This window comes from Bombina bombina, chromosome 3 (assembly GCF_027579735.1).
Source record: "Bombina bombina isolate aBomBom1 chromosome 3, aBomBom1.pri, whole genome shotgun sequence".
Taxonomy (NCBI): Eukaryota; Metazoa; Chordata; class Amphibia; order Anura; family Bombinatoridae; genus Bombina; species Bombina bombina.
In genome coordinates, this window is record NC_069501.1 from 1,079,790,409 (window position 1) to 1,079,815,697 (window position 25,289).

The 25,289-nt window shown below is 39.9% G+C and overlaps 1 protein-coding gene across 1 annotated transcript in view; it reads right to left on the minus strand.

The window, feature by feature from the left end:
• The window catches only part of SPRYD7 (SPRY domain containing 7), a 107,227-nt gene that overhangs the window by 41,710 nt on the left and 40,228 nt on the right, over positions 1-25,289 (minus strand). The window contains exon 2 of the mRNA XM_053708373.1: positions 1,152-1,268. Coding sequence (XP_053564348.1) covers positions 1,152-1,268 — 117 coding nt within the window. The remainder of the gene's footprint in view (positions 1-1,151; positions 1,269-25,289) is intronic.

Here is a 25,289-nt window from a genome sequence, read left to right on the forward strand (position 1 = left end):
ATCCCCTTGGAATTTACAAATATAAGTCTCAAACTGTAAAATTATGTGCTAAGTGAGTGTTTGAGAGGAATCAGGGGAGGTGGTAGGTGTCAGGTGAGAGGTTAATCACTGCACTACAATACATTTTACCCATAACTGATAAACCCCTTCACTGTCCGGAATTTCAAAGGTGTGGTGGGCATCTGCAATTAGTGGCTTTTAAGTATCAAAAATAAATGGCAAAGCTATGTCTGCCATTTTTGATAAAAAGGGGATCCTAGCAAAAAACTTTTACAACCATTTGTCTTATGACTGCAGTAGTTGTGTGCGAAAAAGTTAACTATTTTCTGTCTTATGATGGCATGAAATATACCAAAATGGGCCTAGATCAAAACCTTGGGTTGCCTAGTTTAAAAATATTTATCGTTTTAGGAATTTGGGCAGTTCTGCTATACCAAATGAGTTACCCCAATGCATAATTTTAGACATAGCTGGCGATAAAGACCTTAAAATAATAAAATATATATTTACATGTTTGGTCTTAGCTGAATCAGAGGTTGCAAATCAACACATTTTTACAATATGTTTTTTACAGTGAGAAAACTACAGGTTTTTGTGGAATGTGATTATTCTCAGAATTAAGAAATGATTATAAAATTAACTGCTAGCTGAAAGCTCTTTTTATGCCCTCCCCAAAAAAAGTATTTAGTTTTTATAAACAAATAATAAAAGTCAGTGTAAACAGAGCGATAGCAAAAATGCTACAAATTCTGCGATACTTTGGGCAAGTTTTTGTCTGAACTTCATGGTAGCGAAGGGGTTAAACAATCAATTTGCAATAAAGTTAACACGGTATACACCCCTGACGGCTCTCATTCAGTGCTCCTTAGCAGAGTAACAGCTACCACTGGAACAGTGATGGCTTTTACTAGAAGCATTTTTTGCTAATTAAATGTGTATCACAAAAGGATTCTATTTAAGCTTGAACATTTCATTTGATAAACATGTAGACATCTAATGTCTATCTTACTAAATGTCAATTACTTCTGTATAATCAGTGACCATATACAGTTCCAATAGTTCAGTGCATTTTGACACTAAAAAAAAACCCCCAAAACACTTTAGTATAAGCTTTATGTGCACTGTCAGGCTTCTAAAAGTGTTACACCAACCTGTGGACTGGACTTTAAATTCAAAGTAGCTTTTGTTCTGATGCAGCGGTGCATTGGCAAGGCAGGCACCTGTACCACAGATTCTTCTTCCACTTTTGACGATCACAACATCTGTTCCTATAAAGCAAAATATATTTGTTACATGAATATGTATATTTATAGCTCCCAGGGTGCCTTGCCAAACAATAGTACAATCCAGAAAAAAGCAAGCACTCACTGGCGTTTTTTCAAAGCAAAGTTTTACTATAAACAGAGTATACAGTGAACGTTTTTGGGCCGTAGCGATCTCAAACTACCATGTGTGGAAATATATCCACAAAACAGAAAAAAAATATAAATACAAAAATGTGTTTCTTTCATGTAATTGGCAAGAGTCCATGAGCTAGTGACGTATGGGATATACATTTACAGTTTCCCAAACCTCAAAATGCCTATAAATACACCCCCCACCACACCCACAATTCAGTTTTACAAACTTTGCCTCCTATGGAGGTGGTTAAGTAAGTTTGTGCTAGATTTCTACGTTGATATGCCCTTCACAGCAGGCTGGAGCCCGATTTTCCTCTCAGAGTGCAGTGAATGTCAGAGGGATGTGAAGAGAGTATTGCCTATTTGAATACCATGGTCTTCCTCTACGGGATCTATTTCATAGGTTCTCTGTTATCGGTCGTAGAGATTCATCTCTTACCTCCCTTTTCAGATCGACGATATACTCTTATATACCATTACCTCTACTGATTCTCGTTTCAGTACTGGTTTGGCTATCTACTTTATGTAGATGAGTGTCTTTTGGTAAGTATGTTTCCTTTTATTTATGACACTCTCAGCTATGGTTTGGCACTTCATATGTAAAGTTCTAAATATATGTTATATGAGAGATAGATAGATGATAGATAGATAGATATATGAGCGCTAAATGCTATAATTTATTGCGTCATTTTTGGCGCGAGACTTTTTGGCATGAGAATTACGTTTGTTTATTTTATGTCGTCATTTCCGGTGTCTTAGTTGGCGCCGAGAGTTTGCACGGAGTTGCGTCATCTATGATACTCGTGTTTGTTGCAGACGTTTTTGGCGCCAAAAAATATTTGTCAGTTTGGGCGTCATACTTGACGCCAGATTTTGACATTATTTAAGTCATTATTTCTTTTTGCTTCTGGTTTCCAGAGGCTTATTCTGTTTGCATTTTTTCCCCATTCCTGAATCTGTCATATAAGGAAATTGATAATTTTGCTTTATATGTTGTTTTTTCTATTACATATTGCAAGATGTCCCATGCTGACCCTGTTTCAGAATCTACTACTGGAATTCTGCTGCCTGATGTCGGTTCTACCAAAGCTAAGTGCATTTGTTGTAAACTTATGGTAACTGTTCCTCCAGCTGTAGTTTGTGTTAGTTGTCATGATAAACTTTCTAAAGCAGATAATATTTCCATTAGTAATAATCCATTACCTGTTGTTCCTTCAACATCTAATGATCAGGATATTCCTGTTAATGTGAGAGAATTTGTTTCTAATTCTATTCAGAAGGCCTTGTCTGTTATACCACCTTCTAATAAACGTAAAGGTCTTTTAAAACTTCTCATAATTTCGATGAATTTTTAAATGACCGACAGCATTCTGATTTATCTATCTCTGATGAGGATATATCTGGTTCAGAAGATTCTGCCTCAGATATTGACACTGACAAAACTTCATATTTATTTAAAATTGAGTATATTCATTCTTTATTAAAAGAGGTGTTGATTGCATTAGATATGGAGGAGTCCTCTTGATATTAAAACTAGTAAGCGTTTGAATTCGGTTTTTAAACCTCATGTAGTTATTCCAGAGGTTTTTCCAGTTCCTGATGCTATTTCAGATGTAATTTCTAGGGAATGGAATAGTCTGGGTACTTCATTTACTCCTTCTTTAAGGTTTTTTTTTTTTTTTTTTTAAACTGCACCCTTTGCCAACTGATAGATTGGAGTTTTGGGAAAAGATCCCCAAAGTTGATGGGGCTCGCTCTACTCTTGCAAAGCGTACAACTATTCCTACGGCGGATAGTACTTCTTTTAAAGATCCTTTAGATAGGAAACATGAATCTTATCTAAGGAAGGCTTATTTATGTGCAGGTCGTCTTCTTAGGCCTGCTATTTCTTTGGCTGATGTTGCTGCGGCTTCAACTTTTTGGTTGGAAAGCGCAACAAGTACCAGATCCTAACGTGTATAGCATTGTTAAGCTTATTCAACATGCTAATAATTTCATTTGTGATGCCATTTTTGATATCGTTAGAATTGATGTCAGGTATATGTCTTTAGCTATTTTAGCTAGAAGAGCTTTATGGCTTAAAACGTGGAATGCAGATATGATTTCTAAGTCAACATTGCTATCTCTTCTTTCCAAGGTAATAAATTATTTGGTTCTCAGTTGGATTCTATTATTTCAACTGTTACTGGGGCAAGGGAGCTTTTTGCCTCAGGATAAAAAGTCTAAGGGTAAATTTAGGGCTCCTAACCGTTTTCGTTCCTTTCGTCACAATAAGGAACAGAAATCTGACCCTTCCCCTAAAGGAACGGTTTCCAATTGGTAGCCTTCTCCAGTCTGGAATAAATCCAAGCCTTTTAGAAAACCAAAAGCAACCCCCAAGTCCGCATGAAGGTGCGGCCCTCATTCCAGCGCAGCTGGTAGGGGGCAGACTAAGGTTTTTCAAAGATTCTCAGAGCTCTTCAGTTTTGGCCTCTTCTGAAGAAAGAATAGTTTATTTGTTTTCAGACAGACAATGCCACAACCATGGCGTATGTCAATCATCAAGGTGGGACTCACAGTCCTCAGGCTATGAAAGAAGTATCTCAGATACTTGCATGGGTGGAATCCAGTTCCTGTCTAATCTCTGCGGTCCATATCCCAGGTATAGACAATTGGGAAGCGGATTATCTCAGTCGCCAGACCTTACATCCGGGAGAATGGTCTCTTCACCCAGATGTGTTTCTGCAAATTGTTCAGATAAGGTAGCTTCCAGAAATAGATCTGATGGCTTCTCATCTAAACAGGAAACTTCCCAGGTATCTGTCCAGATATCCTGAGGCGGAAGCAGTGGATGCGTTGTCACTTCCTTGGAATTATCAACCTGCTGATCTCTTTCCGCCTCTAGTTCTTCTTCCAAGAGTGATTTCCAAAATCATAATGGAGCGTTCATTTGTACTGCTGGTGGCTCCAGCATGGCCACACAGGTTTTGGTATGCGGATCTTGTTCGGATGTCCAGTTGCCAACCTTGGCCACTTCCGTTAAGGCCATACCTATCTCAAGGTCCTTTTTCCCCCATCAGGATCTCAAATCATTAAATTTGAAGGTATGGAGATTGAACGCCTAGTGCTTAGTCATAGCGGTTTCTCTGACTCAGTGATTAATACTATGTTGCAGGCTCGCAAATCTGTGTCTAGAAAGATTTATTACCGAGTTTGGAAGACTTACATTTCATGGTGTTCTTCTCATAAATTCTCTTGGCATTCTTTTAGAATTCCTAGGATTTTACAGTTTCTTCAGGATGGTTTAGATAAGGGTTTGTCTGCAAGTTTCTTGAAAGGACAAATCTCTGCTCTTTCTGTTCTGTTTCACAGAAAGATTGCTAATCTTCCTGATATTCATTGTTTTGTTCAGGCTTTGGTTCGTATCAAGCCTGTCATTAAGCCAACTTCTCCTCCTTGGAGTCTTAATTTGGTTTTGAGGGCTTTACAGGCTCCTCCGTTTGAGTCTATGCATTTTTTGGACATTAAATTACTTTCCTGGAAAGTATTGTTCCTTTTGGCCATCTCTTCAGCTAGAAGAGTTTCTGAATTATCTGCTCTCTTGTGAGTCTCCTTTTCTGATTTTTCATCAGGATAATGCAGTTTTGCAGACTTCATTTAAATTTTTACCTAAAGTTGTGAATTCCAACAACATTAGTAGAGAAATTGTTGTCCCTTCGTTGTGTCCTAATCCTAAGAATTCTCTGGAGAGATCTTTACATTCTTTGGATGTGGTAAGAGCTTTGAAATATGTTGAAGCTACTAAAGATTTCAGAAAGACTTCTAGTCTACTTGTTATCTTTTCTGGTTCTAGGAAAGGTCAGAAGGCTTCTGCCATTTCTTTGGCATCTTGGTTAAAGCTTTTGATTCATCATGCTTATTTGGAGTCAGGTAAATCCCCGCCTCAGAGGATTACGGCTCATTCTACTAGGTCAGTTTCTACTTCCTGGGATTTTAAGAATGAAGCTTCTGTTGATCAGATTTGCAAAGCAGCAACTTGGTCTTCTTTGCATACTTTTACTAAAAATTCTACCATTTTTATGTTTTCTCTTCTTCAGAAGCAGTTTTGGGTAGAAAAGTACTTCAGGCAGCTGTTTCAGTTTGATTCTTCTGCTTATAATTTCAGTTTTTTTCCATTATAAAGATTAAAACTTTTGATTTGGGTTGTGGATTAGTTTTCAGCGGAATTGGCTGTCTTTATTTTCATCCCTCCCTCTCTAGTGACTCTTGCGTGGAGTTCCACATCTTGGGTATTTGCTATCCCATACGTCACTAGCTCATGGACTCTTGCTAATTACATGAAAGAAAACATAATTTATATAAGACCTTACCTGATAAGTTAATTTCTTTCATATTGGCAAGAGTCCATGAGGCCCACCCTTTTTGTGGTGGTTATGATTTTTTTATATAAAGCACAATTACTACAATTCCTTGTTGATGCTTTTGCTCCTTTCTTCTCACCCCACTTCTTGGCTATTCGTTAAACTGAATTGTGGGTGTGGTGGGGGGTGTATTTATAGGCATTTTGAGGTTTGGGAAACTTTGCCCCTCCTGGTAGGAATGTATATCCCATACGTCACTAGCTCATGGACTCTTGCCAGTATGAAAGAAATGAATCAGGTAAGTTCTTACATAAATTATGTTTTCCTGTAATTCAACTGTAGATATTTAATGTCAAATATAAAACAGGCAATAAAAGTGTGTGCATACCCCAAGGCTTAACATGCTGGGTCACCTCAGAAAATGCAGCATATATGCAGAAAGAATAGGATACTCAGTGACGTGCGGTGACGTCAGAGGCTGGTGAGGCACTAGATATGATACGCCGGAGAAACGCACATGCCGCGGGCAGCACGTACCCCCAACAGGGCAGGTTTTAATTATAGCTGAACCAGTGCATACCTCAATATGCAGTTGCACTACACAGTTTGCACTTAATGACAGATGGTAGATTGGAAGCCAAAAAAATATAAGTACACATATCTTGCTTAACTGCCCTCACTATCACATATCTACCACATCTATTATACACCAATTTTCATATAACTGCATGTAATAGACACCACTATAATAGACACTACTATAAAGAATATGCACAGATACTGATCTAGAAAATCCAGTATAAAACAGTTTAAAAACTTACTTAGAAGCTCCCAGTTTAGCTCTGTTAAAAATGTAGCTGGAAAGCCCTCTGCAAGTGAGAATTGGAAAAAGCAGACACTTCCCTCTCCCCCGCCTATAAAAAAAGACCCTTTAAACAAACAGGAGCAAGCTGGAGTAGGTATATGGCAGTAGGGTATTCTCCTAAAACCTTGGGGCTTGGTTAAGAGTCTGAAAATCAGAGGAATGTTATTTAAAAATAAGCAAAACTATACATCTCTACATATCCATATCTCTACCTTTTTTACTTGCGATGCCCTGAATTATTTTTCAAACCCAAATTACATTGTCATCTATAGTAAAAAAAAAAAAAAAAAAAAAAAAAAAAGCACTATGCTCATTGTACAAACTTTAAAATGTATCTGTAATAGTGAAAAATTTAAAAATAAATATTTACATTTGTTTTATTATTATTTTAATAGTGTCTAACAGGTTGTCCACATTTCCTGCCATAACATTCCTTGATACCCCTAAGCAAGTGCTGTAACACACCAGTGTGTCCAGACAAGCTGGTTGAGATTACCTGTTGATACTTATGGCAGTAATTTAGGAAATGTGATGTGTCACAGAATCACTATACAACAAGCCCTGTTGCGACGTACACTAAAACTATTACAAAACAACAAGACAGCAGTATTATCCCACATAAATATGTCTCATGCCCAAATAAGGAACATGAGATTATTATTTATGCAATGTGAGAGTTATCAATATTCCCACTGCTGTCTTCTAAATACATTAGCGTATAAATTCACAGTTTTACACTCATATTAATAATTAAATAATAAAAAATAAACAGTTCTGTGAATTTTAATTCGGACTACTAATATTTTAAAAAATTAATCTACATATATTTATTTACAGAAATAAATATATCTGGCTCCTAAAATGGCTTTTGTATATCTTTGCTTGCTGCTAGATTTGTAACAAATTTGTTAATCCTTGCATGAAATGACTTAATAATACATACAGCTTTCAGTACTATCTACTATTCCTTTTTTTATTTTGCAGCATGTTTGAACTTTGAATTATTTTAAACAGTACACCAACAGTTTCAAAACACAGTGCTGTGCCACTTTACTTGTGAGATTATAAATGGGTGGGGGGTGAATTAGTATAGGGAGATAGATAGTACAATTTAATGAGCTACTATACAAGTATTTAGGCAAATGAAAAATATGAAAATCACAAAATAAAGATTACACAAATAAAAACACACCGTTAAAAACACACACAGAAGATGATATACGTTGAAATGTGTGAGCCACTCAACAATTCCTGAGATTCTTATAATATAGCATTTGACTGTATGTTTTTAATTGTGTAATCTTTATTTTGTAATTTTCATATTTTTCATTTGCCTAAATAATATATAGTAGCTCATTAAAATGTATTATCTCCCTATACTAATTCGCCATATGTTTTAGCTTTTTGGATCACTTGGTGGTTGATTTCAATAGCGCAAATCCTTTTGTGCCCCTTTATCGCACTAGTCTTGTTGCAATAAAAACAGAAAATGGAGGCAAACTCAGCAGCACCACAGTAAAACTGCACTTAAACAGTGCTGGGAATGAAAAGCAGCCCTGGAAAAATTAAAGATCAGCCCTATATTTATATATTATGTTAAGATTAGATAGAAAGATAAACACACAAGACAACAGAATTTTGTATAAAATATTTATATATACACACATAGAAATGTGTGTGTATGTATGTGTGTGTGTGTGTGTGTGTATGTGTGTGTGTATGTATATATGTGTGTGTATGTATATATGTGTGTGTATGTATATATGTGTGTGTATGTATATATATATATATATATATATATATATATATATATATATATATATATATATATATATATATATATATATATATATATATATATATATATATATATATATATTTTAGTTTTGAAAGTGTGGATGCCTGCAATTTGGAGCAAACATTAGCTGAAGCAGAGCTACAGTGTTTACATAAACAATGTCTTATAAATCAGAGCAGTGAGAGATATATTAGGTACTGGAACAAAAAACACACTTTATTTTTCTTGAAGTGCTGCAACAGTACTTACTACAAAGTATTGCAGCGTGGTTCTTCTTATCCTCTGCTAAAGAATTTACTGCTAGTCTCATTTGCCATCTTTAGTTTCCAGCTAAAGACTAACGTGACCTCCGGTCTCCTACTGCCCTAATAAATCTGTCACAGCGTAGTAAGAATAAAAGTATGAGCTGAGCATGTAAGCAAGGGGGAGGCATCAAAAGGGGAACAAAGTGCCGGTGTACAAATTAAACAGAACACATATTTTGCAGGAATAGATGCTGCTCTATTCTAATTTGACAGGTCAGCCAGCCCAGCTTGCAGCAGCCCAGGCACCGGGAAAAGTCAGAGTCAGACAGAGTAGTCTACCCATACCACATACAATCATGTGAACGTCTTCAACTGACAGGTTTTGTGTTGCCTGAAACGTCGATGACAACACAAAACCTGTCAGTTGAAGTTCACATGTGCTAACTGCTAAGGCTACGAGTCGACTAAGGTAATGGGGACACTGCAAGTGTCAGTTTTACAAATAATTACCCTGCCAGGCTGCCAACATCTCCTTGCGGCATTGAAGACTCTTCTGACTCCAAGACACTCTGAGTCTGCGCCTCTGTTGGCTCTTTCCCGCCCGGCGCCCAGACCTACCAGCTAGCTTGTCTCTCTGATAATCTGAAAGGAGAGTGGGGTGCTGATTGGCTGTGATTATGCTGAGGCTGGATAATAATATAGCCTCTATTGAGTAGTATGAGCCGTGCGAATTTAGAGACTTAATGCTTAAAGGGACATTCCAGTCAAAATTTAAATGCACATAGATTACATCTTTGAATAGAAACATTTGCAATATACATGTATTGGCAAAAATGCTTCTAGTAAAAGTTATCACTGTTTTAGTGTTAACATTTTTCTTTGCACGTGCATGTGAAGTATAGCTAGATATTGTCACTGCACCCACATTTTAAATACTGCAGCTGCTCAGATCATCACTGGGGCTTGTATCATGTCAGCAATTAACAAATTGAATCATTACCAGATGGTACAAGCACCTAAGGCTCTCTGAGCAAGTACTGTGGTTAAAATGCTGGTGCACTTTGCATATGTAAATACTCTTTTAAAACAGTTATAGCTTTTATTAGAAGCATTTTTGCTAATGCATGTATATTACAAAAATGCTTCTGTTCGATACTGAAATGCATCCATGTGGTTCCCAATTTTGGCTGGAATATCCCTTTAAGTGCCACTGGGTGGCAGTCTATAGCGGCTCATTTGCTCTAATGCACCCATATTGCGCAAAGGGAGGGGAGCTGAATGGCTCACAGCCTCTCTTTCCTTGCACAATATGGATGGATGGAATGTGTGCTTGCGGGCTAGTTAAGTTTTATGAAATTGCACGATCGTGGCAGCAGGGGTGGGGGGATATGGGGGGTCCATTGGAATTACAAAAAAACAAACAAAAACACCCCCAACTTTTTTTAATTTAAATAATTAAAAAAGTGTAATTACACACATAGGACAGGTCAGGCGCTGCCTCACATGCCTCCTATGACTGCACGTCACTGCGGATACATGCAGGAAATGTAATCAGTTTTGCTTTGCAGCGTTGCTCCACCTCATGCTGTTCTCTTCAAATGCCACTATGCTCTGGCTGCACGGTGTAAGTTTTTCTTAAACCGGTGCTGCCAGAGTAAAGCACTGTTTGAAGAAGAAAAGAAAAAAAAGTATGCAAAATGGGCACACGTTGACTGATGGCTACTCCCAGTATGCAAAGCTGTGACTCCTAAATGTAATAAGTTATTGTGAGCAATGCATCTTTTTTCTCTGCAGCTAATTTGCTATTCAATTGTCAACTGCTGCAATATATTAACTGGAAAAACAAAATTTATGCTTACCTGATAAATTTCTCTTGTGGTGTATCCAGTCCACGGATTCATCCACTACTTGTGGGATATTCTCCTTCCCAACAGGAAGCTGCAAGAGGATCACCCACAGCAGAGCTGTCTATATAGCTCCTCCCCTAACTGCCACCCCCAGTCATTCGACTGAAGACAAGCAAGAGAAAGGAGAAACTATAGGGTGCAGTGGTGACTGTAGTTTAAAAATAAAAAACACCTGCCTTAAAAATGACAGGGCGGGCCGTGGACTGGATACACCACAAGAGAAATAAATTTATCAGGTAAGCATAAATTTTGTTTTCCTCTTGTAAGGTGTATCCAGTCCACTGATTCATCCATTACTTGTGGGATACCAATACCAAAGCTATAGGACACGGATGAAGGGAGGGACAAGGCAGGCGCTTTAAACGGAAGGCACCACTGCCTGTAAGACCTTTCTCCCAAAAATAGCCTCCGAAGAAGCAAAAGTATCAAATTTGTAGAATTTAGAAAAAGTATGAAGCGAAGACAAGGTCGCCGCCTTACAAATCTGTTCAACAGAAGCCTCATTTTTAAAAGCCCATGTGGAAGCCACCGCTCTAGTGGAATGAGCTGTAATTCTTTCAGGAGGCTGCTGGCCAGCAGTCTCATAAGCTAAGCGGATTATACTTCTTAACCAAAAAGAAAGAGAAGTTGTTGAAGCCTTTTGGCCTCGTCTCTGTCCAGAGTAGACAACAAACAATGCCGATGTTTGATGAAATCCTTAGTAGCTTGTAAATAATACTTTAAAGCACGAACCACGTCAAGATTATGTAATAGACGTTCCTTCTTTGAAGAAGGATTAGGACACAGTGACGGAACAACAATCTCCTGATTGATATTCCTATTAGATACCAACTTGGGAAGAAACCCAGGTTTGGTACGCAAAACTACCTTATCTGCATGGAAGATCAGATAAGGGGAATCACACTGTAAGGCAGATAACTCTGAAACTCTTCGAGCCGAAGAGATAGCTACCAAGAGCAGAACTTTCCAAGATAAAAGCTTGATATCTATGGAATGCAGAGGTTCAAACGGAACCCCTTGAAGAACTTTAAGAACTAAATTTAAACTCCATGGCGGAAGCAACAGGTTTAATTCTAACTAAAGCCTGACAAAACGCTTGAACGTCTGGAACATCCGCCAGACGCTTGTGCAAAAGAATAGACAGAGCAGAAATCTGTCCCTTTAAGGAACTAGCTGACAATCCCTTCTCCAATCCTTCTTGGAGAAAAGATAATATCCTGGGAATCCTGACTTTACTCCATGAGTAACCCTTAGATTCACACCAATGAAGATATTTACACCATATCTTATGATAGATTTTCCTGGTGACAGGCTTTCGAGCCTGAATTAACGTATCAATGACCGACTCTGAGAACCCACGTTTTGATTAAATCAAGTGTTCAATCTCCAAGCAGTCAGACGCAGAGAAATTAGATTTGGATGGTTGAAAGGACCCTGAAGTAGAAGGTCCTGCCTCAGCGGCAGAGTCCATGGTGGAAGGGATGACATGTCCACCAGATCTGCATACCAAGTCCTGCGTGGCCACGCAGGTGCTATCAAAATCACCGAAGCTCTCTCCTGCTTGATCTTGGCAATCAGACGAGGGAGCAGAGGAAACGGTGGAAACACATAAGCCAAGTTGAAGGACCAAGGCGCTGCTAGAGCATCTATCAGTGCTGCCTTGGGATCCCCGGACCTGGATTCGTAACAAGGAAGCTTGGCGTTCTGACACACAATGTAAGAATGCCTCTCTCTTTATCTGGTTTGCAGATAATTGTGAGAGATGAAATCTCCCTTTTGGGGAAGAAGCTTTGAAGTCCAGAAGATATCCCTGGGACACAATTTCCAACTTCCAGGGATCCTGGACATCTCTTGCCCAAGCCTGGGCGAAGAGAGAAAGTATGCCCCCTACTAGATCAGTTTCCGGATCGGGGGCTGATCTTTCATGCTGTCTTAGAGGCAGCAGCAGGTTTTTTGGCCTGTTTTCCTTTGTTCCAAGCCTGGTTAGGTAGTTGAAGCTGCTCCACTCTTGAAATTTTGAAAGGAACGAAAATTAGTCTGTTTGGTCCTTAATTTGTTGGACCTATCCTGAGGAAGGGCGTGACCTTTTCCTCCAGTAATATCAGAAATGATCTCCTTCAATCCAGGCCCGAATAGGGTCTGCCCCTTGAATGGAATATTGAGAAGCTTAGACTTTGAAGTAACGTCAGCTGACGTTACTTCAAAGTGCTATCAAAATCACTGAAGCTCTCTCCTGCTTGATCTTGGCAATCAGACGAGGGAGCAGAGGAAACGGTGGAAACACATAAGCCAGGTTGAAGGACCAAGGCGCTGCTAGAGCATCTATCAGTGCTGCCTTGGGATCCCTGGACCTGGATTCGTAACAAGGAAGCTTGGCGTTCTGACGAGACGCCATGAGATCCAGTTCTGGTTTGCCCCAAAGTTGAATCAACTGTGCAAACACCTCCGGATGGAGCTCCCACTCCCCCGGATGAAAAGTTTGTCGAAAATCCACCTCCCAGGTCTCTACTCCTGGGATATGGATAGCTGATAGATGGCAAGAGTGAAACTCTGCCCATAGAATTATCTTTGAAACCTCCACCATTGCTAGGGAACTCCTTGTTCCCCCTTGATGGTTGATGTAAGCTATAGTCGTGATATTGTCCGACTGAAATCTGATGAACCTGACTGCAGCAAGCTGAGGCCAAGCCTGAAGAGCATTGAATATCGCTCTTAGTTCCAGAATGTTTATCGGAAGGAGTGCCTTCTCCCGAGTCCACGAGCCCTGAGCCTTCAGGGAGTTCCAGACTGCACCCCAGAAGGCTGGCATCTGTCGTTACTATTGTCCAATCTGGCCTGCGGAAGGTCATACCCTTGGACAGATGGACCCGAGATAGCCACCAGAGAAGAGAATCTCTGGTCTCTTGATCCAGATTTAGTAGAGGGGACAAATCTGTGTAATCCCCATTCCACTGACTGAGCATGCAAAGTTGCAGCGGTCTGAGATGTAGGCGGGCAAACGGTACTTTGTCCATCGCCGCTACCATTAAAGGATTACTTTCTGTTATAATTTTTAAGCTAAACAACTAACATATTAAAGTTAATAAACATTAATTAAAACCAACTGACCTATATTTTCTCCAAAACGAAGTTTCATAACGTTCTAAAAGTTATATCATTTATTCGCCGATGTCACGTTTTCCTGCCCACTATTTTCAGCACTGCATGTTCAAAATACTTAAACCAATAACTTTGTGTTTAAAGCGCCATTTTGAAACCTAGGTATTGTAAACTGATTGGTACAGAGCAAAGGATACCCACGGAGTGGGTTTGGAAAACAATTAAATTTGCAGACAAGATTTCTGATATATGGTAGAGATATGTTAATGAAATGCTATTGATAAAAAGCGTATTTGGGGTAGTTAGTAACAGGCATAGAAAATATTTACTTACAGTGGCCCTTTAAGCCGATTACTTCCATACACTGAGCCACTGAAGGGCGAGAAGTAGAATAAAGAACACAGTAGGAATTTAGAAGTTTTGACAACCTGGCCCTCTGTCAGGTAATCTTCATTTCTACAGAATCTATCAGAGTTCCTAGGAAGGAAACTCTTGTGAGAGGGGATAAAGAACTCTTTTCTTCGTTCACTTTCCACCCATGAGACCTCAGAAATGCCAGCACAATGTCCGTATGGGACCTGGCGATTTGAAAATTCGACACCTGTATCAGAATGTTGTTGTCTAGGTAGGGGGCTACTGCTATACCCCGCGGCCTTAGGACCGCTAGGAGTGACCCTAGAACCTTCGTAAAGATTCTTGGTGCCGTAGCTAACCCAAAGGGAAGAGCCACAAACTGGTAGTGCATGTCTAGGAAGGTGAACCTGAGAAAGGATGCTCATCTTCACATTCCGATACACAAAGATCATCATCGGTTTAAGTCCACGGTAGTCATATATTGACCCTCCTGGATCATAGGTAGGATGGTTCGAATAGTCTCCATCTTGAAGGATGGACCCTGAGAAATTTGTTTAGGATCTTGAGATCTAAGATTGGTCTGAAAGTTCCCTCTTTCTTGGGAACTACAAACAGATTTGAATAGAAGCCTTGCCCCTGTTCCTCCTTTGGAACTGGGTGGATCACTCCCATAACTAGGAGGTCTTGAACACAATGTAAGAATGCCTCTCTTTATCTGGTTTGCAGATAATTGTGAGAGATGAAATCTCCCTTTTGGGGAAGAAGCTTTGAAGTCCAGAAGATATCCCTGGGACACAATTTCCAACGCCCAGGGATCCTGGACATCTCTTGCCCAAGCCTGGGCGAAGAGAGAAAGTATGCCCCCTACTAGATCAGTTTCCGGATCGGGGGCTGATCTTTCATGCTGTCTTAGAGGCAGCAGCAGGTTTTTTGGCCTGTTTTCCTTTGTTCCAAGCCTGGTTAGGTCTCCAGACCCGCTTGGACTGGGCAAAATTTCCCTCTTGTTTTGTATTAGAGGAAGTTGAAGCTGCGCCACTCTTGAAATTTCGAAAGGAACGAAAATTAGTCTCTTTGGTCCTTAATTTGTTGGACCTATCCTGAAGAAGCGCATGACCTTTTCCTCCAGTAATATCAGAAATGATCTCCTTCAGTCCAGGCCCGAATAGGGTCTGCCCCTTGAAGGGAATATTGAGAAGCTTAGACTTTGAAGTAACGTCAGCTGACCAGGATTTAAGCCATAGCGCCCTACGCGCCCGAAGAGCAAAACCTGAGTTTTTAGCCGTTAGCTTTGTTAAATGAACAACGGCATCAGAAACAAATGAATTGGCTAGCTTAAGAGCTTTAAGCTTGTCAAGGATATCATCCAATGGGGTTTCTACCTGTAGAGCCTCTTCTAGAGACTCAAACCAGAAGGCCACAGCAGCAGTGACAGGGGCAATGCATGCAAGGGGCTGGAGAATAAAACCTTGTTGAATAAAAATTTTCTTAAGGTAACCCTCTAATTTTTTGTCCATTGGATCTAGAAAAGCACAAACTGTCCTCGACAGGGATAGTTGTACACTTTGCTAGGGTAGAGACTGCTCCCTCCACCTTAGGGACCGTTTGCCACAAGTGCCGTGTAGTGGCATCTATGGGAAACATCTTTTTGAAAACAGGAGGGGGAGAGAACGGTACACCTGGTCTATCCCATTCCTTAGTAATAATTTCTGAAAACCTCTTAGGGATTGGAAAACATCAGTGTAAACAGGCACTGCATAGTATTTATCCAATTTACACAATTTCTCTGGGACTACAATGGCATCACAGTCATCCAGAGTTGCCAAAACCTCCCTGAGCAACATGCGGAGGTGTTCAAGCTTAAATTTAAATGTAGACATATCAGAATCAGGTTGAAGTGTCTTCCCTGAATCAGAAAAATCACCCACAGATAGAAGCTCTCCTTCTGCACATTGTGAGGGTATCTCAGACATAGCTACTAAAGCGTCAGAGAGCTCTGTATTTGTTCTAGCCCCAGAGCTGTCTCGCTTTCCTTGTAACCCTGGCAGTTTGGACAATACTTCTGTAAGAGTATGATTCATAACTGCCGCCATGTCTTGTAAAGTATATGCAATGGGCGCACTAGATGTACTTGGCGCCCCTTGAGCGGGAGTTATAGGCTCTGACACGTGGGAGAGTTAGTCAGCATAACTTCCCCCTTGTCAATTTCCTCTGGTGATAAATCTTTTAAAGCCAGAATATGGTCTTTATAGCTTATAGTAAGATCAGTACATTTGGTACACATTATAAGAGGGGGTTCCACAATGGCTTCTAAACATAATGAACAAGGGGTTTCCTCTATGTCAGACATGTTTAACAGACTAGTAATGAGACCAGCAAGCTTGGAAAACACTTTAATTAATGTAAAAAAGCAGATTATAAAAAAAACGGTACTGTGCCTTCAAGGGAAAAAAACAAATACAAAAACTGCAAAACAGTGAAAAAAGCAGTTAACTTTATGAAATACAGTGTGTATAAGACTAAAATAGCATTGCACCCACTTGCAAATGGATGATTAACGCCGTAGGCTCAAAAACTAAGCAAAAAAAAACGGGCAAAAAACCATTATAACAGTCACAAGCAAACTGCCATAGCTCTACTGTGGCTCCTACCTTCCCATAAAACGACTTTTGTAGGCACAAAAACCCTTTACAGAGGTCCAATATGTCAGGGGACTCCTTCAGGGAAGCTGGATGTCTCAGAATGTAAAAACAACTGCAAAATTAGAGCGCGACTATAGGCCCCTCCCACCATGTACTCAAAGTGAAAGGCCTTAAAAAACTACTCCTAGGAGAAATCTAATCAGCCATGTGGAAAACTAAGCCCCAAATAAAGATTTATCACCCTCAGTAAAAAACGCTCTCTATATATAAGCAAACGTTTTACATACTAAGCCATAATAGAAAGTAATATGAATATTACCCTTTGCTGCAAGCATGATGCTAGTCGTTATTAAATCACTGCAATCAGGCTTACCTTAAATATATCAGGCACTGTCAGCATTTTCTAGTTCTTATCATTCCTTTAGAAAAAAAATATACTGAACATACCTCAGGGCAGTTAATTCTGCAGGCCGTTCTCCAGCTGAAGTTTCCCCATACTCTTCAGTTATGTGTGAGAACAGCAGTGGACCTTAGTTACAACCTGCTAAGATCATCAAAAACCTCAGGCAAATTCTTCTTCTAATATCTGCCTGAGGTAAAAAACAGTACAACGCCGGTACCATTTAAAAATAAACTTTTGATTGAAGATAAACTACACTAATTCACCACATCTCTCTTGGAACTTCCCTGGTCGAGAGCTGCAAGAGAATGATTGGGGGTGGCAGTTAGGGGAGGAGCTATATAGACAGCTCTGCTGTGGGTGATCCTCTTGCAGCTTCCTGTTGGGAAGGAGAATATCCCACAAGTAATGGATGAATCCGTGGACTGGATACACCTTACAAGAGAAATAAAGCAACTTTTAACATATTGCTATTGAGCTGCAGCTTTAGTGTAAGAGTCTAATTTAACATTTAATTTCAAAATGGACCTGCAGAACAATTTTCACAAAAAAAATTATTTTCTTTCCTGGCATGGAGAGTCCACAAATCCATTCTAATTACTAGTGGGAAATCAACTCATGGTCACCAGAAGGAGGCAAAGAACAGTATCCCTCCCACAATCCCCAGTCATTCGGCCGAGGGAATACACTGAAAAATAATTTGATTGAAAGCAATTGTCCAAACAGGGAGCTGAATCCGTCTCAGAATAAAAGAATAATGATTCACCTACTGAGCTATCCAGGCTACTGAGAAACCGGACCAAACTCAGTTGAGTCCCTTCTATAAGGGCATAGAAAATTGCTCACAAATCGGAGATATTTATAGGAAGAACAGACTCCACCTAAGTCCAGGTCCCCTGAGCTCTTAATGGACAAAAAATTGCATCTGTAGTCACAATCTCCCAAGATGGTCTCCAGAAGCACGTGACTTGGGACAAAATATCCTGACAGAGTCACCATGACAGAGAATCTCTCTCCAGGGTGTCAAGGACTATCCTCGAGAGTCCTGTTTCATTGTCTGAGGATGTATAACTGTTGCGGTCTCAGATGGAAACGAGCCAAAATAATAATGTCCATGGCAGCCACCATGAGACCAAAGATTGCCAAAGGCAAAGTATGTCAAAAGGGACAAAATCCTTTGAAAGGCTATTTGTACCAGTGAAGCAGCAACCAAAGGCTTAAACAGCTTGTGAACACACATTTAGAGTGCAATTACTGTAGCTGGATTCAAACTGGAAACCTTCTACTTGCTAGGCAGCTAAGCTAAAGCAACTGTCTTGAACAAAATCCCAGGCCTCACTTAGAGATAGGGACCAGAGAGAGCCCACTGGAATGAAAGTAAAAATTCCAGATAAAAACAGCCCTCAATAAAAGATAACCATGATTTCATAGAATAAACACAAATTGATATGGGTTTGTGAAATCAAATCATTAGAAACCTGGCAAAAATATGTCTAAGACCTTGAAACTGGCGACCCCAGCTGGAGCAGCACAGAGCCCAGTACCTACTGCCCTTCAAATAAATCCCAACCATGAAAAGATTTAGAACTGTACCCAGATTCCATAATGAAAAAGAGGGAATTAACCCCCCAAAGTGCTTGGGCCTTTTCACCTAGAAGGAATAAAAGCACTTACCTTTGGAGCTTCAAGCTGCAGGGCAGGCACAGCATCTCAGGTATGACAAACTCAGACGACCTCTGACAGGGACCTGAAGAGGAAGAAAAGCAGAGAAACCAACCCTTGTTTTCTATATAGGGGTTAGCATAAATTGTTGGGAGGAGAAGCAAGGACTACCCTGCCGACCTCTGACAGCTAAAAGCCACCATAAATGTTACATGGACACAGCATTGCCCCAATGCTTGTAGGGAAAATACCCATTAAAAGATTAATTTTCTTCAGACACTATCTTTGCACACCTCCATTATGTACAAAGGCACAGAATGACTGGGGATTGTGGGAAGTGCAAGGGATACTTAAAGGGACACTAAACACTAAATTCATACTAGATAGAATGATGCATTAAAAGAAAAGATTAGTCCATGAGTAACATGTAGATGTATTTTTTAAAGTTTCATTAGTTGTTTAAAAAGTGACAAAATAAGTTCAAAGTTTTAGTGTCTATAAAATACTGGGAGCTGCCATGTTGTAACTTGTGTTACCTTCTCTGCTGTGGCCAATTAGGGACAGTTATAAATAGGTCACTAGAGTGTGCAGCCAATGGCTGTGCTGGATTTAACAGTGTTCTGCACTTCCATTTCTAACAGGAACTGAAAAGCTCACAATTTCAGAATGGAATTACAGGCAAAGAGGACAAAATAAATAATGAAAGTATATTGCAGAGTTGTTTTATTTATACAATGTATCATTTTATATTACCATCTCAAAGTGTTTAATGTCCCTTTAAAGCTTAGCTGGGGTGTTCTTTGCCTCCTCCTGGTGGCCAGGAGTTGAATTCTCACTAGTAATTAGAATGGATTTGTGGAATCCATGCTAATGGAAATAAAAAGGAAGGTTCAAACATGGCAGCACCAAGCATTATTAGCATACACCGTTTTATTGCCAGTTTTAGACATGTCCCTAATTGCTCTCAGCAGAAAAACCAAAAATATAAAGGGGAAAACCAGGTTCAAAATGTGGCAGCACCCAATAATGTATAAAAACTAAACCTTTACATTTCTATCAGCTACATGAAGGGAGGAAGAGGGATGGGAACCTAGGCTATCTAAACTATAATCGCGGTTGTAACGTGTCCGTCCCTGTCAGCAGTTGGGCACGCATCCTCAAAGGAATGTTGGATGCGGGTGCAGCCACCTCAGCACGAGACAGCTTCAGGAGCTCCAACTCTTAGCAGTAACATACCAGCTTTTGCTCCTGAAGCTTCAGGCATTGGGGGGGGGGGGGGGGGGGGGGGGGAGGAAAAGAGGAGGAGGCGAAAAAGGAGGAGAAAAAGAGAGGGGACTGCATCCAGGTGGATTCAGAAAATGGCAGGGTGGTTCCATCACCACAATAGACTGCCCTTCCCAAAATGGCAGAGTGGTTCCATCACCACAATACACTGCCCTCTGGGCAGGCTTTCCCACTAGTGTCAAAAATAAAAATTTCATAAATTGCTTACTTTTGTTTCTTTTAGTTTGCTCTTAATTTTGTGTTTAAAAAAAAAAAAAAAAAAAAAAAATCTTGATTTTCCAAACCTCCCTTGGGAATTATTATATTAAGTCTTATCGTAGAGGTCTACCAAAGTAGGAATATGGTGCCAGTGGTACAAGTGCGCAGTTAAAGGCTTAGACCTGCACAATCACAGATATTTTCACAGAGCTGCACTGCAATATGTAAGTATTGTCGCGCATGTAGACACTCTCTCCTAGTATTAATAAAATACATAAAATATGATTATAATTAAAGGGCCAGTAAACGATAGAGATAGAGACGATAGAGATAGAGACGATAGAGATAGAGACGATAGAGATAGAGACGATAGAGATAGAGACGATAGAGATAGAGACGATAGAGATAGAGACGATAGAGATAGAGACGATAGAGATAGAGACGATAGAGATAGAGACGATAGAGATAGAGACGATAGAGATAGAGATAGAGACGATAGAGATAGAGACGATAGAGATAGAGATAGAGACGATAGAGACGATAGAGACGATAGAGATGATAGAGATGATAGAGATGATAGAGATGATAGAGATGAGAGAGAGAGATAGAGATGAGAGAGATGATAGAGATGATACGATAATAGTATAGATAGAGATAATAGAGATAGAGATAGAGATGATAGAGATAGAGACTAGATAGATATAGAGATAGATATATCATTCAATCTAGTCGCAGAAATTATATAACATTAGCTTAGCTGCAGCTTTCTATATCAAAGGACTGCAGAGATATTTAGCTACGAAAATAAATTTTACAGAACTCCGCTCCTGGCTCTACTGAGCGGGTCTTTTCCCCCCCCCCCCATCAGTGCATCCCGGCACGCCGTCTACTCACAGCCGGTACGATCGTGCCATTAAACTCAATGGTGCTCGTTCCCACTAACAGACCAGAGCAAGCTACATTGAGTTTATGGCGCGATTGGGCTGACTGATTAGACAGTGTGCCGCGATGTGCAGATGGGGAAAAAAACAAACAAACCCCCCCCCCCCCCAAAAAAAAAAACATAATTTATGTAAGAACTTACCTGATAAATTCATTTCTTTCATATTAGCAAGAGTCCATGAGCTAGTGACGTATGGGATATACATTCCTACCAGGAGGGGCAAAGTTTCCCAAACCTTAAAATGCCTATAAATACACCCCTCACCACACCCACAAATCAGTTTAACGAATAGCAAAGAAGTGGGGTGATAGAAAAAAAGTGCGAAACGCATATAAATAAGGAATTGGAATAATAGTGCTTTTATACAAAAAAAAATCATACCCACCACAAAAAGGGCGGGCCTCATCGACTCTTGCTAATATGAAATAAATGAATTTATCAGGTAAGTTCTTACATAAATTATGTTTTCTTTCATGTAATTAGCAAAGAGTCCATGAGCTAGTGACGTATGGGATAATGACTACCCAAGATGTGGATCTTTCCACGCAAGAGTCACTAGACGAGGGAGGGATAAAATAAAGTCAGCCAACTTCCTGCTGAAACTAATCCACCACCCAAAACTAAAGTTTAAATGAAAACATAAGCAGAAGATTCAAACTGAAACAGCCTGCCTGAAGTACTTTTCTACCAAAAACCTGCTTCAGAAGGAAGAAAATACATCAAAATGTAGAATTTAGTAAAGTATGCCAAAGAGGACCAAGTTGCTGCTTTGCAAATCTGATCAACCGAAGCTTCATTTCCTAAACGCCCAGGAAGTAGAAACTGACCTAGTAGAATGAGCTGTAATCCTTTGAGGCGGAAGTTTTACCCGGACTCGACATAGGCATGATGAATTAAAGATTTCAACCAAGATGCCAAAGAAATGGCAGAAGCTTTCTGGCCTTTTCTAGAACCGGAAAAGATAACAAATAGACTAGAAGTCTTTCGGAAAGACTAGAGCGTTTGAAATATAATGTTGAAGCTACTAACAACATCCAAAGAATGCAACGATTTCTCTTAGAATTCTTAGGATTAGGACATAATGAGGGAACCACAATTTCTCTACTAATGTTGTTGGGAATTCACAACCTTAGGTAAAATTCAAAAGAAGTTCGCAACACCGCCTTATCCTGATGAAAATCAGAAAAGGAGACTCACAAGAAAGAGCAGATAATCAGAGACTCTTCTGGCAGAAGAGATCGCCAAAAGGAACAAAACTTTCCAAGAAAGTAATTTAATGTCCAATGAATGCATGGGTTCCAAAAGGAGGAGCTTGAAGAGCCCCCAGAACCAAATTCAAACTCCAAGGAGGAGAAATTGACCTTAATGACAGGTTTTATACGAACCAAAGCTTGTACAAAACAATGAATATCAGGAAGATTAGCAATCTTTCTGTGAAAAAGAACAGAAAGAGCAGAGATTTGTCCTTTCAAAGAACTTGCGGAAAAACCTTATCTAAACCATCCTGAAGAAACTGTAAAATTCTCGGAATTCTAAAAGAATGCCAAGAAAAATGATGAGAAAGACACCAAGAAATATAAGTCTTCAGACTCTATACATATATTCTCTCTAGAATACAGATTTACGAGCCTGTAACATAGTATTAATAACAGAGTCAGAGAAACCTCTTTGACCAAGAATCAAGCGTTCAATCTCCATACCTTTAAAATTTAAGGATTTGAGATCCTGATGGAAAAACGGACCTTGCGACAGAAGGTCTGGTCCTTAGCGGAAGAGTCCACGGATGGCAAGAGGCCATCCGGACAAGATCCGCATACCAAAACCTGTGAGGCCATGCCGGAGCTACCAGCAGAACAAACGAGCATTCCTTCAGAATCTTGGAGATTACTCTTGGAAGAAGAACTAGAGGCGGAAATATATAGGCAGGATGATACTTCCAAGGAAGTGATAATGCATCCACTGCTTCGCCCTGAGGGATCCCGGGATCTGGGACCAGATACCTGGGAAGTTTCTTGTTTAGATGAGACGCCATCAGATCTATTTCTGGAAGCTCCCACATTTGAACAATCTGAAGAAAATACTACTGGGTCAAGAGACCATTCGCCCCGGATGCAACGTTTGGCGACTGAGATACTCCGCTCTCCCAATTGTCCTATTCCTGGGAATATGAACCGCAGAGATTAGACAGGAGCTGGATTCCGCCCAAACCAGAATTCGAGATACTTCTTTCATAGCAGAGGACTGTGAGTCCCTCCTAGATGATTGATGTATGCCACAGTTGTGACCATTGTCTGTCTGAAACAAATGAACGATTCTCTCTCAGAAGAGGCCAAGACTGAAGAGCTCTGAAAATTGCACGGAGTTCCAAAATATTGATCGGTAATCTCACCTCCTGAGATTCCCAAACCCCTTGCCCTGCTGTCAAGAGACCCCCACACCCCACCAGCTCCCCAACCTGTAAGACTTGCATCTGTTGAAATTACAGTCCAGGGCGGAAGAACCAAAAGAAGCCCCCCGAACTAAACGATGGTGATCTGTCCACCACGTCAGAGAGTGTCGTACAATCGGTTTTAAAGATATTAATTGAGATATCTTTGTGTAATCCCTGCACCATTGGTTTCAGCATACAGAGCTGAAGAGGTTGCATGTGAAAATGAGCAAAGGAGATCGCGTCCGATGCAGCAGTCATAAGACCTAAAATTTCCATGCATAAGGCTACCAAAGGGAATGATTGTGACTGAAGGTTTTGACAAGCTAATATCAATGTTAGACTTCTCTTGTCTGACAAAGACAGAGTCATAGACACTGAATCTACCTGAAAACCTAAAAAGGTTACACCTTGTCTGAGGAATCAATGAACTTTTTAGGAATTGATTCCCTCCAACCATGATCTTGAAGAAACAACACAAGCTCGATTCGTATGAGATTCTGTTAAATGTGAAGACTGAGCAAGTACCAAGATATCGTCCAAATAAGGAAATACCAATACCCTGTTCTCTGAATACAGGACAGAAGGGCACGAGAACCTTTGTAAAATTTCTTGGAGCTGATGCTAAGGCAAAACTGTAGAGCCACAAAACTGGTAATGCTTGTCTAAAAAAGAGAATCTCAGAAACTAAAAGTGATCTGGATGAATCGGAATATGCAGATATGCATCCTGAAAATCTAATGTAGACATATAATGCCCTTGCTGAACAAAAGGCAGGATAGTCCTTACAGCTACCATCTTGAATGTTGGTATCCTTACATAACGATTCAATATTGATAGATCCGGAACTGGTCTGAAGGAATTGACCTTCTTTGGTACAATGAAGAGATAGAATAAAACCCCAGCCCCTGTTCCAGAACTGGAACTGGTATAATTACTCCAGCCAACTCTAGATCTGAAACACATTTCAGAAATGCTTGAGCCCTTTGCTGGGTTTACTGGGACACGGGAAGGAAAAAAATCTCTTTGCAGGAGGCCTTAACTTGAAGCCAATTCTGTACCCTTCTGAAACCAGAGATTGTGAACGGAATTGATCCAAATTTCTTTGAAAAGAACGTAAACTGCCCCATACCAGCTGAGCTGGAATGAGGGCCGCACCTTCATGGGGACTTAGGAGCTGGCTTTCGGTTTCTATAAGGCTTGGATATATTCCAAGTGAAGAAGGTTTCCAACTGATACCGCTCCTGAGGATGAAGGATCAGGCTTTTGTTCCTTGTTGTGATGAAAGGAACGAAAACAATTATTAGACCTAAATTTACCTCAGATTTTTTATCCTGTGGTAAAAAAAAGTTCCCTTCCTTCCAGTAACAGTTGAGATAAAAGAATCCAACTGAGAACCGAATAATTTATTACCCTGGAAAGAAAAGGATAGCAAAGTTAACTTAGAAGACATATCAGCATTCCAAGTTTTAAGCCATAAAGCTCTTCTAGCTAAAATAGCTAGAGACATATACCTGACATCAATTCTAATGATATCAAAGATGGCATCACAAATAAAATAATTAGCATATTATAGAATAATAATGCTATGAGAATTATGATCTGTTACTTGTTGCGCTAAAGCTTCTAACCAAAAAGTTGAAGCTCGCAGCAACATCCCGCTAAAAATATAGCAGGAGTAGAGACAGCCCCATAAACCTTAGGGATTTTGTCCCAAACTTTAATCT